Raw genomic sequence first — 15,741 nt, 5'->3', positions numbered from 1 at the left:
TTCCTAATGAAGAAAAAAAATCTGAAGTTTTTAAGTAGTGCCTATTATTTGCATCCAAATGAATCAGTCTAATGTATGGAGCCTCCTCAAAAGTCTGCAGAATCAATGGGGCTGGTTTTGCTTAATGTTTATGACTAGCACCAAGCATAATTTGTGCTTGAATTTCTCCAATCTGTTGATGAAGGCTGGACTTGACTGTTTGACCTGATCCACTGTTTCTAAGGTTGGTGCATACGCACTAATGACTATAGTGTACTGGGCCAAAGGATCATGAGATGTTTGTTCATTCCACTAAATCAGCTAGTGCCTTTTTTTAAGGTGAAGTCAGACACATAAACCAGTGTTCTTCTGGCTTACTTTCCAGAAGGTGCATCAACCAGCATGTTCTTTGAACTCACCATTGTGTCTCACCCAAGGCAGCAATGCCAAATTCATAGCATTGATGTTCCTGAATGATAATAGTGATGTGATGTTCAGGTCTGTTACTGTTGGGATTTCCCATGAGTACCTGATGTTCTAGGCCCCTGAAGCAGTTGGCCTGTGTTTGAGATATTTTAGTGTCTGGTAGCCACTGCATAATAACTACTGCATTGCTCTAGAAGAGTAAGGTTTGTGTCTAATGGCAAGGATATACAAGATGACTGGAGATCAGACAGTGCACAAAAAGGCAAGGCAATGGAAGGCAGGAATGCTGAGAGACCCATGGAGGCTCACAGTGAGTGGATGCTATGATGTAAGTGGAGAGCCCAGAGATGCAGCTTGGTCCGGTCCATCAGCTGAGTCCGTATCCCTGTGCACCCAGTATTCCTGCTGTGGCATTACATTGATATTTGCCAGTGCAATCCAAGGTGAAACATTGAAGTGCAGAAGTCTGCTGTAAGTGGATTGAAGATGTGCCATGAAGTTTTCATGGAGGTTGACACATGTTAGATATCCATGGGTGTGGAATACATGTGGGGAGCACTTTGACTACACCAAGATGTTAGTGACCAGTGTCCAACATGGAGGTCTGTCGGAGTAAGTAGTGAGTTGAACCTGCCAGGAATCCTCTCTGGTTTCCATGTCAAGATTTCCCAATGGCTAGTTTATATGGTGAGTTTGGTAAGATTTCAAACCACGGTGAGTTGGACTGTTAACAAGGCATTTTACAAGCAATAAGTGTAGACAGTTTTGAACTAGCCGAGACATCCTTGAACATCCCGAGAATGTTACTGTGAGATGATCTCTCCATTGAGGCGACCATCACACTTGATTCAACAATTCATCACACTTAGCCCAAATTGCTCAGAGCTTGGTAAGCTTTCACCCTAACTGTGGAATTTATGTGCAGAGACTTACTGAGAATAATGAATGGTTCATAATAAGAACACTGTGTGCACACTGATTAATTTTGGTAAATTGCAATGTAAAATGATCATGTATGCAATTTTTTGTCTTTTGTGTGAAAAGGGGATTAAATGCAATACTTTACTAATGTCCCCCTAGGCTTGCCCTAGTCTTTTATATCTCTACCATGAGGCACTGACTGCACATCTCCATCTTACAGAAAGTTCATTAAAGATACACTTCACATGTGCATTTTTTATGTAAGAGAATTAAACTCTATGAACTATAAAATGGAGGCAGATAGAATCAAATTACCCATTAAACTTTAAAATATAAATACAATGCAACAGTTTAACATGACTGATCAGTTAGGTCTAGTTGAAATGAAACATTTCTGTTTAATAATTAAGTCATAACGTGCTGCGCAAAGATTTTTCTAATTGTTTTGTTTTGCATAATGTCTCAATTGAAGGTGAATTACCAAACATAATTTTGGATATCCAACCTGGAGGTGATCACTTTGGACCATCTAAATGGGAAGAATCAATACATGAAGTAAATCTTTATTTTTCTCTCCACAGTATAGGACAGTCTTTCAAATCAGTAAGGTTTAGTTTAGCTGTTTGTATCCAAAACGTATATCATAATGGAGTGATGCGTTAGCACACACTGATCTTGTTTTTAACAATTATTTTCTTCGATGTTAAGCAACTGAATGATCAATTCAATGTCATCAAAATTCAGACTTTTAGTAGCCTGAAAATCTTAAGATTCTCCCTGCTCTGGTCTCAGAGCCATTACTAAGTTGCATTTTCTTCAATATGAGTGTCGGACTTCCATCATTAAATTGTGATTCTTGAGGCATATTAAGGAATTTGCACCTCAAAGTTTTAAAAATTGATAATCTGGTTAAGAATAGTGAAGTTCGTAATAAATATAAGCAAATGGACAGCAGAAGCAACCACACAGAACATTTGACTAAAGGCCAGAATTGTGACATGCAAGAGGGAGAAAAGTAGCTTTTAAATGTGCTAAGTGAATGAACTTTTGGGGACATTTCAAACTTCAAAATTTGCAATAGTATCAATAAAACAAAATCAATAGAAGCAGGCATACTAGAGCTGAAGTGTGAGCTCTTAAGGTGTGAGGTTAGCAGTTTAATAAAGTATCATATACATTTTTGTTGAGTAATTTTAATCAGTTCTACGTTGAACAAAACATATTGTGGAAATACAAGGTTAAGTAGTACTGCCTGCATTTGTCCTTCAAAAAAAAGGAGCAAGAGTTGATGCATTATGAAGACATGGGGGTCAGATTTTACAGATTCCGACTGGCATACTTGAAAATGTGCATTTCCCACCAGTGTCTCATCCACCCTCAACCAGTCTCCTATCTTACAGTGGGTGAGGGAAGCATCAGGCAACATTTGTGCGTGGGAAATCATGTCTCATTAATTTGATTGAGTTTTTTGAAGAAATGACAAAAAAAATGAAGGTAGAGCAGTGGATAGTGTCTCTATGGATTTCAGCAATAGAGGTTCACCACTTTACTTCCTGGGATGGTGGGATTGCTTTATGAGAACAGATTAAGGAAATTGAGTCTGTTTTCCCTAGAAATTCGAAGAATTAGTAATAATATCATTAAAATTTACAACATTTCTATTTAAGGATGGCAGTGTGAGACATTTAGGGAAAATGTATGAAGTAAGATATAAATGAGTATGTGGATTAGGATATCAAACTACTATAGCAGTCCTTTCTTGAGGCTAACTCAGAATAGATAAAGTATCAAATCTTGAATATTCTTGTTTTTTGCTTGTACAGAATTATGTTGATGTTGATTAGTTGAATTGGTCTTAATACCACACAAATTTAAAGTATTGAATATATTTTGGCTACTTTAAAGTGTGTTTTAAAGAGATATTTTAATTCTACCTCCTTCATCCATCCCTCCTATATAGTATCTACAGAAAACCACATACATAGATACCCACCCCCTTGTGCTGGGCATGTAGCACCAGAAGAAATGACAAATTTTGTAGTTGTAATCATCAAAATATTACATTTATGTAGTGAGAAATCATTTTTTGGCAATTAACTATAATTTTATTTTTTATAGGTTGCCAGACATTATGCATTTTTATATGAAGAGCTAGAACTTTAATGTGGAGGCATCCATGAATACTTTTCATAGGTCTTCAGTACAGCTCACTAACAGAGAACTAAATACTGACATGAATTTAGAGAAAAATAAATCTTTGGAATAATTGCAATTAAAGTCTAAATTTATGGATTTCATCCTTTTGTGTTTGAATTAGTATTTACTTTTTGGTAGCCAACCCTGGATGTTCAGTGGTCAATTTAAAGTATTTTGAACTTTTGCTATTGTTTGTACATTGACAAAAAATTACGGTATAACATCATGGAAATGTTTTAAATGCCAATAAATCATTGTTATAAATTTTTGGTTTCTTTGTATATATGCAATAGAAATTTTATTTTTATCCACAAATGCTAAAGAAAATAAGAAATTCAGTGTGGAAAGTCAAGGAGCCATTTTACATTTAAAACCTTTCTTCCCGTTATGATCTTGGTTACTGTTCATAATTCAAGATAACTTTGATTATCTTTCTTTCATTGGAATTTGTTGCATAATGATACTTCAGCAATATTTACAAAAAGCTACATCATTTATTGTGAAAATTGTATATTTGTTCTGCTATCCTTGACATTTTCTTTATCAATGTAAAATGTGATTTTAAATATGTAGGTGTTTTAATACACATTCAAACCCTATGGGTGCTTGTACTGCAAGGCCAGTAAGTTTGTATTTTCTTATTGCTAGCTTTCTTATGGAGTTTCTCAAAAAGAAAAAATTAAGGGTAGCACAGTGGCTCAGTAGTTAGCACTGCTGCTTCACAGTGCCAGGGAACCAGGTTCGATTCCATCCTCTGGCTACTGTCTTTTTGGAGTTTGTACATTCTCCCTGTGTCTGAGTGGTTTCCTCTGGGTGCTCCGGTTTCCTCTGGGTGCTCCAGTTTCCTCCCATAATCCAAAGATGTGCAGATTAAGTGTTTGGGCCATGGTAAATGCAGGTTTACAGGTTTGGGGTGGGTCTGTCTGGGATGTTCTTCGGAGGGTCATTGTAGACTTGTTGAGCTGAATGGCCTGTTTCCACATTGTTGGGATTCTACGTGCTGTCTTACAAGTTCATGCTTCAAGCTACAAGCAGCAAAAGCAATTTGAAGATGAAGTGATGAGCCATATGAGAACAAAAAGGTGGTGGTGAGGGTTTGGAATGCACTGCTTAGAAGGGTGGATGAGGCAGGAAACTTCACAACCTTGAAAACGTATTTGGATGAGCATTTGAAGTGCTCTAACATTTCAAGGCTATGGGCCAAGTATAGGAAAGTGTGACTAGTGTCAGTAATATATTTTTGCGGGTACAGTTTCAATGGGCCAAAGGACCTCCTTTGTACTATATGATTCTATACTGTATTGGTAAACTCAAAGAATATACATTTACAAGATTATTACAACATTTGTAATAATTTATACTTTAGAAGAAAGAAATTAGATTATGCCTCGATATTGCCCCATCTCAGTTCCATCTGCTGCTGTAACACTCATTCATGTCTCTGGTACCTCCTGAATATTCAGCTATTTCAATATACTTCTACATTGCTTCTACATTGTAAACTTGAGGTCCTCCAGCACCCTACTATTTGTCTGTTAAATTGCCCAAGTCTCGTCCCTTATTCTTGCTGGAGAATACATCTGTTCCCAGTCAAGCATTATCTGGACATTAAAATTCTTATCCTGGTTTTCAATTTACTCTGTGACCTTGACACTCTATCTTTCTGTAATCTCTCCTTGCCACATAATCTTCCAAGGTATCTGCACATCTCTAATTCTGGCCTCTTGTGCATCCTTAATTTTAATCACTCCATCATTGGTAGTCACATCTTCAGTTTCCTAGGTCCCTCCCTACACCACTGCACTTCTCTGCCTTGTTTTCATTGTGTGATTTGGTGTCATATTTTGTTATATGGTGCTTCTCTGAAGTGCCTTGGAACATTTTTATTTAATTATAAATGTCAGTTGCAGTTGTTTCTTAAGTACGAAGTTACTAAATATGTGTTAAGATGGGAACATTTGCTGAATGAACAGTATGGATGGGAAGGTTTGGCAAGAAAGTGGAGTTAAGGTCACATTAGATCAGCCATGATACAATTAAATGGTGGAGCAGGCTCAAGGAACTAAATAATCTATTCTTGCAACTATATCTTATGTTCTTATGAAAGGGGAAATGTTAACCAACCGAATTTCCTACGGGAACTTCTGTTTATTGTTGTTCCATCAGACTGTTTGAGTTTTGCCCATTTTGTATATTGCAGGAGATCTGTGACATTCATTTGGTTACGGAAAATAACTTGCATTGAAATAGTAGTTAAATAAATGTAGGTCTTTTTCATATTCCTATTACATAACTCTTCTAAAGTTTCCTTTACTTTCCAAGCAACATTTCTGTTGCTGTGGAAACAAATCTTCATTTCTCATCATTGGCGCTGGAGTTTCTAAACTGAACTTTCTTTGAATGTTGACTTCAGAATTAGGCTAAAATTCTCTGCTAAGTGCCGTGCACCTTAGTGAGGAAAATGAGTTACTCAATTATCTTCTCCTTCAGTTCACAAAACTCTTTATGAAAGTAAGTTGCTGAATATTAAGGAGAAATCATAACATATATCCACGCTTACTATCTGTCCAGTTCCTTGTCATCAATGTCTGAGGTAGCTACAGTTTTAAGTGAGACGAGTTTTCATTAAATTGCCATAATTCACAACTAATCTGGAGAAACAATAGGTGGAATTTTATAAACTTATTTTCTGCTGGAACAATGAAGCCATTGGTGATTGGCAACTGACTGGGCTGCACCTTGCCTCTGTAACTCAACGCTACAGCTTTCAACATCCCAGACCAATAAGGGAGGTCGGGAGGAATCATATTCTGTATCTGTTCATAGAAGAAATTCTAATTAAAGGGAGCCCAACATCAGTTACAATGGCTCATCTGCATATGGGTTTTTGAAGTCCTACCATACACAAAAACAGAAAGGAGCCTTGGGAATGCCTCTGTCTGGGTCATGCACTCTTATTTGGAACCAAGCTGCGGGATCTAAGAAACTGCAACAAGGTGATCTTTCCCAAGAATGGAAGGAAGAGAAATAGAATTAGGTTTTATTGTCGCATGTACTCTAGTATATGAATATAGTGAATAGTTGCCATTCCTAGTGCCATCTTAGGTACAAAGGTACCTAGTATAATACCTTAGGCACAAAATAGAACAATAACAAAATAAGTTAGAAGTGCAATATTACAGTCCTTAGTTAGCCATGGATCTGCAGTTGCTGCTGCTAGGTTTTTCCCACAAGGGCTTACTCTCACCCGCACAGGGCTAAGTTCCTCAATGCCGACTGGCATTCCGACTTGCCAGTTATTTCATCACTACTACTGCCCAGACTCTCAATCTGTATTGCTGGTAAATGATATCCAGGCTTGTCAGCCACTTAGCTCACCATCAACTCCCTGCCAACCGTCAAAGTCCCACTGGCCCCAGCTAGTGCCATGCTCTGAACTCTGATACCGTCGCCACCACTGCCTCCAAGCCTGGATATTGGCCAGAGCTTATTGCATTTGAACATGGAATGCTCCAGTATTGAGGAGTTGTCAATGATGCTGAATGTGTGCAGTCATTAGTGATCACCTCTACTTCTGACCTTTATGATGGAGGGAAGGTGTTTTGAAGTAATGAAGATGGTTGGGCCTAGGACACTATCCCAAGGAACTCCTGCAGAGATGTCCTGTGGCTGAGGTGATGAACCTCCAACAACCACAATATTTTTCCTCTGTGCCATGTATGACTCTAACTAGCTGAGAGTTTGCCCCCAAATTCTATTGATTCCAGTTTTGCTGAGGTTCCTTGATTCCATGCTCGATCAAATGTTATCAGGAGTTGTCACTCTTACATCACCTCTGAAATTCAGCTCTTTTGCCCATGTTTGAATTACATCTGTAATAAGGTCAGGAGCTGAGTGGCCCTGACTCAACCCAAACTGGGCGCGTCCCTGAGCAGCTTGTTGCTTAGCAGGGCTGCTTGATAGCATTGCTGATGACATTTTCAACACCTTACTGATGATTGACAGTAGACTGATGGGACAGAAATTGGTCGAATTGGATTTTTCCTGCTTTTTGGGTATCAGGATGGACAATTTTCCACATTGTCAGGTAGATGCTAGTGAAGTAGTGGAATGCAGCAGCTTGGCTAGGGCAGCAGCAGGTTCTGGAGAACAAGCCTCAGTACTATTGCCAAAATGTTGTCAGGGCTGTATAGCCTTTGCAGCATCCAGTGCTTCCAACTGTTTTTTGATGTCACATGAAATGAATCAAATTGGCTAAAGACTGACAGCTGAGATGCTGGGAACCACTGGAGAAGGCTGAGATGGATCTTCCACTTGGCACCTCTGGCTGAAGATTGCTGCAAATGCTTCAGGATTATCTTTTGCACTGATGTGCTGAGCTCTTCCATCATTGAAGATGGAGATTTTTGTGGATCGTCCTCCAGTGAGCTTTTTAATTAACAAATTTGCTGGTCCATCTTTTTCAGCATTCCCATTCACAGCACTTCTCAGAACAATATGTCATACTATTATAGAGATGTACAGCACGGAAACAAATCTACTCATTCCTGTCTCTTCGGGCACGTAGCTTCTTTTGAACAGACAACATACACACTCACCTTTATCTTACTATCTCTCAGTTGCATGTTTTGTTGTAACCCTTCACTGGTCCATCCCTCCCTTCCACAAGTGATTTCTAACACTCGAAACCCTGCCTTCACGAGAAGGCCTGTGTAACCATGCTTGTGCTTCCAGTATCAGGCAGCTTAACATCCATTGAAAGTGTAACCCAGGAAGCTTGAGATGTCAGCAATGACCTACCATGAAAATCTGTATGACCTACTGCATTCATGCTCATATATTTCAAGGGAGCATTTTGTGTTGGGGATTTCCTTATAGCTGGATCCCTATGAACCTTCTGTCTGCCCTGTAGAGAAGATGGCAGTTGATGGTGATACAATTGCTTCGGCAGCTGCCTCCCATCAGAGATCTAAGGTATACTTATATAAGCTACTCCTGAGCTGGCAACACGGATATGCAGCTGAAGATGACCAAAGTGTTAGACAGGTCTGGTGACTTCTTAGCAGTAAAAAAAATCACCTTCCAAGCAGTCACAACATTCCAGGAATAAAAGTGCTTTGAGCAACAACCTCTCAACTCACCATGGCTAATTGCATCACTCAATCAATTGATTGCAGCTGTTAAGTTTCTCCTCACTATGTACTTCTCTGTCAGCTTGGTGAGTTGTTAACTGGTACCCTAGCCAGGAAATTAAAAATTGAGGGCCAAAGGAAAAATAATCCGTGTGTTTAGGCATGTTATAACACATCTCTAGGGCTTGAACCTGCTCCTTCTGGCCCAGAGGTTACATTATCACTGCACCACAAGAAGCCAGAATTTAGGTCTTCAAAAAAAGTCTGTATTAGCTTTTTAATTATGTTCACTCCCCATTTGTCTTCAATCCAAATCCGGAGATACCTAAAAGAGGGTGAGATGACATTGACATCCTGAGTTCACATCAATTTCTGGGAATTTAACTCCTTGCATGCATGCAAGCCCACTTCCCTTGTTAGGAAAATTACCCTCAATATTTTACGAACAAATGGTTAATCTATGTAACAACAACTTGCGTTTATTTAGTGTTTTTAAGGTAATAGTGAGTGAATGGATAGCATTTTTTTTTTCAGTAATGTTTTGGGATACAGTGAAATAATTTGATTTACAGTAGGTGATGAGTAGTATACTAAGGAGAAACAGGTAACTTTGGAATTAAATTCCCAAAGCTCATTATTACTGGGATTTTCCCTTAGCTATGGCTGGATATGTTGTATATTGTTGACAGAGATTCTGAGTGCTATAAGTAGTTAGAAGTTCTAATATCATGTCATCCAAGAACCAGATACCAGAAAAGTATTGAGACGGACCTTAGCTTCCTGTCTAATAATTTTGTTCAATGTAATCCTATGCTTTTAAATTTTTCCTTTATATCATAAACATATCTCATAATTTGTTGATCAACATGTTAATTAAATCAGACAAGTAATCTTAAAGTTTTGTGTAAACCTTTGTCTTATTTGGAATGCAAACATGAAGTGTAAACAACATTTTCTCATTCATAATATCTTTTAAAATAAAACAACAGAAAAATGGTATGAAGAAAAGCAGTAATTAATTAATCGTCAGCCTGTGAGTATCCTGATTTCTCACAAATAAATGTTAAAAATGCTTGCAAAAAGCATTTGGTGAAATCTATTAGAAGTTACAAGCGAGTGACTAGACATAATTAACTAGGGAAAATAGTTTTCGATGTTTGTTTTTGATGGAAATTGGTTTTGTCAGTGCTTAATCTGATAAAATATTTGCTCATCTGATGTCTGATAAGTGTAGAATGTTTCAAAGTGATGGTAGAACTTCACCTGGTCATGCAGAAATTAAGTCAAGTGACATGAATATCTATAGATTCTGAACATATGTGATTATCTACGATTGAAAGGCTGAGGACAATTTAAAGGATGGATTCTTGTAGTGCACTCAAAGTAGTCCCATAGAAACAGGAGTCATTACATACATGGGTTGAGAGTGGAACCAAGAGAGCACCATACCATGATGTGATCATCACAAGAGTTAAACTGGACATATCAGTATCATGGATAAAATAAGGGAATAAAGTACTGACAGTATATTAAAGTAACGGTAATAAAGGGCACTTGCATGGAAGAATTCAAGCAAGAAGTGATTGGAAATGTGTGCACAGAATTTGGATGGCAAGAATTGAATGGCAGGAAATGAAAACATAGAGTGAACGTAAAGCATTAATTAAAGGGAATGCAAGATTTCCTTTTTCATTTCTGTATCCAATGGCACTATGACTTGTTATTTAAGTGATTGTTATTTAAGAACTTACCTCGATGCCAACGGTCTTTTTGCAGCAGAGAGCGGCGGGAGCTGGGTGGAAGTGAAGTCGGAGAGCAAAGCCGGTCGGGAAGGTAAGGATTGTTATTTGAGTGGGTGTGTTCTAGACCCCAGTAGGGCCTCCCTCCCACCCTCCTCCTCTAACCTAAATTAAAAGTCCACAGACTTGCCCCAAAAAGAGGGTCCAAGGAAGTTCCTGTGGATTGAGGAGTGAGGCTTTAGCTCAGGAGTCTTTGACAAGGAGGTTGAGTGAAGTGATTATGCCACAGTTGAAGAGGGTGAAGACATGACTGCCAAGCTGGTTCAGTGTGCTACGTGCTTGATGTGGGAGGTCAACGACTGTGGTGTGTCTGGCTCGTATAAGTGTGGAAAGTGTGTGCACGTTCAGCTGCTGACAGAGCATATTGCAGCCCTGATGAAAGAACTCAAGGACCTTAGGCTCATCCGAGAGAATGAGATCTTTCTGGACAAGACCTTCAGCGAGGTTATTACACCGGCCATACCAGAAGAGAGCAGACGATGAGGAAGGCAGAGAGGAGACAGGTGCAAGAGACCCCAGGGGAAGTACCTGTCAGGAACAATTTTAATTTTTGGAAACAGTAAAGACAGATGACACTGCCAGTCCGCGAGGCGGCTGGTCTGTCAATCAAAAGTTGGCGTGGAGGTAGAGTGGAAGAGTCGAACATCGCACAGAACCGCGGTAATAGGGGACTCCATAGTGAGAGGAACTGACCGGGGTTTTTGTGGCAGCAGGCGGGACTTAAGGATGGTGTGTTGCCTTCGTGGTGCCAGGGTTAAAGACATCACAGACAGAGTGCAGGAAATCCTCAAGGACGAAGGTGAGCCGGAGGTGGTGGTACATGTTGGCACAAATGATGTCGAGAAGAAGAGGAGGAGCATACTACAGCGGGACTTCGGAGAACTAGGAAGAAGGCTGAAAAGCAGGACGTCCAGGGTGGTTATCTCCGGTTTGCTTCCAGTTCCTCGGGCTGGTGAAGCCAGAAACAGGGAGATAATGGACTTGAACATGTGGCTGGGGAACTGGTGCAGGAAGTAAGGATTTAAATGCTTGGATCACTGGGGTATGTTTTGTGGTAAGTATAAATTATACAAGAGAGATGGTTTGCACCTTAATAGGTTAGGGACCAGCATTCTGGCAGGCAGGTTTGCTACTGCAACACAGCTACGTTTAAACTAAGTAGCGGGGGGATGGGGGGGGAAGGAGGGGACAAACTGGATGTTTAAGAAGGAAATTGAAGGGAAAGTTAGAACAAGGGAAGTCAAGAAAGACAACTGTGTCAGTGAAGCAGAAAACTCAAAAAGGGATCATGCTGTAAGATTGAGTGAAATAGGAGTTGATGGGAAGGGTGGGGGCAGTAACAAATTAAAAATACTATATATTAATGCACGAAGCATTAGAAATAAGATGGATGAGCTTGAGGCTCTTTTGGAAATTGGCAGATACGATATTGTGGGGATGACTGAGACGTGGCTTCAAGTGGACAGGGCCTGGGAAGTGAATATTCAAGGCTACATGTGCTATCGTAAGAACAGACTGACTGGCAGAGGGGGTGGGGTGGCCATGTTGGTAAGGGATGATATTCAGTCCCTTGCGCGGGGGGACCTAGAATTAGGGGATGTAGAGTCAGTATGGAAGACTCTCTTGGAAGTTATCTACAGGCCCCCAAACAGTAGTCTGGATGTCGGATGTAAGTTGAATCAGGAGCTGAAATTGGCCTGTCGCAAAGATGTTACTACAGTTGTTATGGGGGATTTCAACATGCAGGGTAGACTGGGAGAATCAGGATGGTATTGGACCTCCAAGAAAGAGACTTTGTGGAGTGCCTCCGAGATGGATTCTTAGAACAACTGGTGCTGGAGCCTACCAGGGAGAAGGCAATTCTGGATCTGGTATTGTGCAACGAACCAGAATTGATCAGGGACCTCAAACTGAAGGAGCCATTGGGAAGTAGTGACCATAAGCTTCAATCTGCAATTTGAGAGGGAGAGGATACAATCGGAAGTGACAATATTTCTGTTGAATAAAGGGAACTATGGAGCTATGAGGGAGGAGCTGGCCAAAGTTCAATAGTGCAATACCTTAGCAGGGATGACAGTGGAGGAACAATGGCAGATATTTCTGTGTATAATGCAGAAGATGCAGGATCAGTTCATTCCAAAAAGGAAGAAAGATCCTAGGAGGAGGCATGGGTGGCCGTGGCTGACGAAGAAAGTTAAGAAACATATAAAGTTAAAAGAGAAAAAGTATAACATAGCAAAGATAAATGGGAAAACAGAGGACTGGGAAGCTTTTAAAGAACAACAGAGGAGTACTAAGAAGGAAATGCGCAGAGAAAAAATGAAGGTAAACTGGCCAAAAATATAAAGGAGGATAGTAAAAGTTTTTTTAGGTATGTGAAAGGCAAAAAAATGGTTAAGACTAAAATTGGGCCCTTGAAGACAGAGACAGGGGAATATATTACGGGGAACAAAGAAATGGCAGAAGAATTGAATTGGTACTTCAGATCTGTGTTCACTGGGGAAGACACAAGCAATCTCCCTGAGGTAACAGTGGCTGAAGGACCTGAACTTAAGGGAACTTATATTTGCCAGGAAATGGTGTTGAAGAGACTGTTAGCTCTGAAGGTTGATAAGTCCCCGGGGCCTGATGGTCTACATCCCAGGGTACTGAAGGAGGTGGCTCGAGAAATCGTGGATGCGTTGGTGATTATTTTCCAGAGTTCGATAGATTCGGGATCAGTCCCTGCGGATTGGAGGGTGGCTAATGTACCACTTTTTAAGAAAGGTGGGAGAGAGAAAGCAGGAAATTATAGACCAATTAGTCTGACTTCAGTGGTGGGAAAGATGCTGGAGTCCATTATAAAGGATGAAATTACGACACATCTGGATAGTAGTAACAGGATAGTTCAGAGTCAGCATCGATTTATGAAGGGGAAATCATGCTTGACTAATCTTCTGGAATTTTTTGAGGATGTAACTCTGAAGATGGATGAGGGAGATCCAGTAGATGTAGTGTACCTGGACTTTCAGAAAGCTTTTGATAAAGTCCCACATAGGAGGTTAGTGAGCAAAATTAGGGCGCATGGTATTGGGGGCAAAGTACTAACTTGGATTGAAAGTTGGTTGGCTGACAGGAAACAAAGAGTAGTGATAAACGGCTCCATTTCAGAATGGCAGGCAGTGACCAGTGGGGTACCACAGGGATCAGTGCTGGGACCGCAGCTTTTTACAATATATATTAATGATATAGAAGATGGTATTAGTAGTAACATTAGCAAATTTGCTGATGATACTAAGCTGGGTGACAGGGTGAAATGTGAGGAGGATGTTAGGAGATTACAGGATGACCTGAACAGGTTAGGTGAGTGGTCAGATGCATGGCAGATGCAGTTTAATGTGGATAAATGTATGGTTATCCACTTTGGTGGCAAGAACAGGAAGGCAGATTACTACCTAAATGGAATCAATTTAGGTAAAGGGGCAGTACCAAGAGATCTGGGTGTTCTTGTACACCAGTCAATGAAGGTAAGCATGCAGGTACAGCAGATAGTGAAGAAGGCTAATAGCATGCTGGCCTTCATAACAAGAGGGATTGAGTATAGAGGCAAAGAGGTTCTTCTGCAGCTGTACAGGGCCTTGGTGAGACTACACCTGCAGTACTGTGTGCAGTTCTGGTCTCCAAATTTGAGGAAAGACATTCTGGCTATTGAGGGAGTGCAGCGTAGGTTCACGAGGTCAATTCCTGGAATGGCGGGACTACCTTACGCTGAAAGACTGGAGCGACTGGGTTTGTATACCCTTGAGTTTAGAAACTGAGAGGGAATCTGATTGAGACATATAAGATTATTAAAGGATTGGACACTCTGGAGGCAGGAAACATGTTTCCGCTGATGGGTGAGTGCCGAACCAGAGGACACAGCTTAAAAATATGGGGTAGACCATTTAGGACAGAGATGAGACTAAACTTCTTCACCCAGAGAGTGGTGGCTGTGTGGAATGTTCTGCCCCAGAGGGCAGTGGAGGCCCAGTCTCTGGATTCATTTAAGAAAGAGTTGGATAGAGCTCTCAAGGATTGTGTAATCAAAGGTTATGGAGATAAGGCAGGAACAGGATACTGATTAAGCATGATCAGCCATCATCATATTGAATGGTGGTGCAGGCTCGAAGGGCAGAATGGCCTACTCCTGCACCTATTGTCTATTTACTTCAACAAGGACGCATCACAACTGGGATCAATTCCCATGTCATTGGCACTAATCTGATGCACATTGGCTGACATGCAACTAAGCCAGTTGGAAGTCCAAGTTACTTTCGCAGCATGTACCTTTACATTGATGTTGCAATCTGGAACTATAAATAGTAATTGTGAGAAGTTCAATTTCCTTTCCATTATGTGACTGACGAATCTCGTGTTGGTACTGCCAGTCAGTGGATATATTGAAAGGTTTTACAGGTTAATACTCAACCTGTTTGGCCACATTATGAACATACCTTTCTTGACCATCAGGTCCTAGACTGGGCTTGAACACAGAACTTTTCACTCAGAGGCAGGTACCCTACTCTCAACATCACAACCTCCATGGATAAATGAAAACATTTTATGAAATGATGAAAAAAGTTTAATACTGCATATTAAAATGTAAATATTTTATTGATGTGCAATTTGTTCACAGATCAATGATTATTATCTCATTAATATTTAATTGAGTCATTCTTTTGTGCCCTTCATTAATTGATTATATATTGATTAGCGAATTTTTGTTAGTAGCTCAACAATTCTTGTAAAGTATGTCAAATGTATTCAAATAGCATGCTTTCTGTGAAATATAGCACCTATCTTTGAACTCTGTCTTAGTGTGAACTGGATTGTTTGTTTTGTATTCCAGTACAAGTCCTTCACCAGCACTCGTTATTATTGAAGCTGTTTGAACTTTATTTCCAATTTTATTGATGTCGGTACTAAGTCTCACGTTTGCTTCCTTGGGAAGATATGAAATTTTGCTTGCCAGGTTTACTTCTGAAGAATTACCAAAATTTAGTACAATTAAAAAGACCGAACTCAAACCATCAAGTTCTCTCACATATGCAAATATATCTGCATCGTTCCATATATAACACATCCATCCTCTATGAATAGGCAATGCATTCCGGCGAAGAAAGCTCAGTTCACGGTACAGAGTCAAGGTAGAGTTTTGTTGTTCCTTTTCAACCTGTCAAGATTATTACACAGTGTAATTAAAAATACGTATATGTTGCAAGTCCCCGAGAAAACCAAAGGTTTAAAATATCTAGATAGAGAATTAATTA

General features: G+C 39.9%; 2 protein-coding genes across 3 annotated transcripts in view; one reads left to right on the top strand and one right to left on the bottom strand.

The window, feature by feature from the left end:
• prepl (prolyl endopeptidase like) overlaps positions 1 to 3,828 on the top strand; it is a 51,740-nt gene extending 47,912 nt beyond the window's left edge. Inside the window, exons 12-13 of one of the 2 annotated variants that reach the window (XM_087991273.1) lie at positions 1,799 to 1,881; positions 3,445 to 3,828. In XM_087991273.1, the coding sequence (XP_087847399.1) occupies positions 1,799 to 1,881; positions 3,445 to 3,489 (128 nt within the window). In that variant the 3' untranslated portion in view covers positions 3,490 to 3,828. The remainder of the gene's footprint in view (positions 1 to 1,798; positions 1,882 to 3,444) is intronic. The other variant, XM_043695644.2, reaches the window with a different exon arrangement.
• Positions 3,829 to 15,060: 11,232 nt separating this feature from the next.
• Positions 15,061 to 15,741, bottom strand: part of slc3a1 (solute carrier family 3 member 1) — a 32,562-nt gene continuing 31,881 nt past the window's right edge. The window contains exon 10 of the mRNA XM_087991274.1: positions 15,061 to 15,644. Coding sequence (XP_087847400.1) covers positions 15,204 to 15,644 — 441 coding nt within the window. The 3' untranslated portion in view covers positions 15,061 to 15,203. The remainder of the gene's footprint in view (positions 15,645 to 15,741) is intronic.

The sequence above is a fragment of the Chiloscyllium plagiosum genome, unplaced genomic scaffold (assembly GCF_037043375.1).
Source record: "Chiloscyllium plagiosum isolate Xiang-an unplaced genomic scaffold, Cpla_swu_hap1 HiC_scaffold_10, whole genome shotgun sequence".
NCBI classification, from domain to species: Eukaryota; Metazoa; Chordata; class Chondrichthyes; order Orectolobiformes; family Hemiscylliidae; genus Chiloscyllium; species Chiloscyllium plagiosum.
Note: the sequence above shows the minus strand (reverse complement) of the source record. Positions and strands in the feature narration are given on the sequence as shown.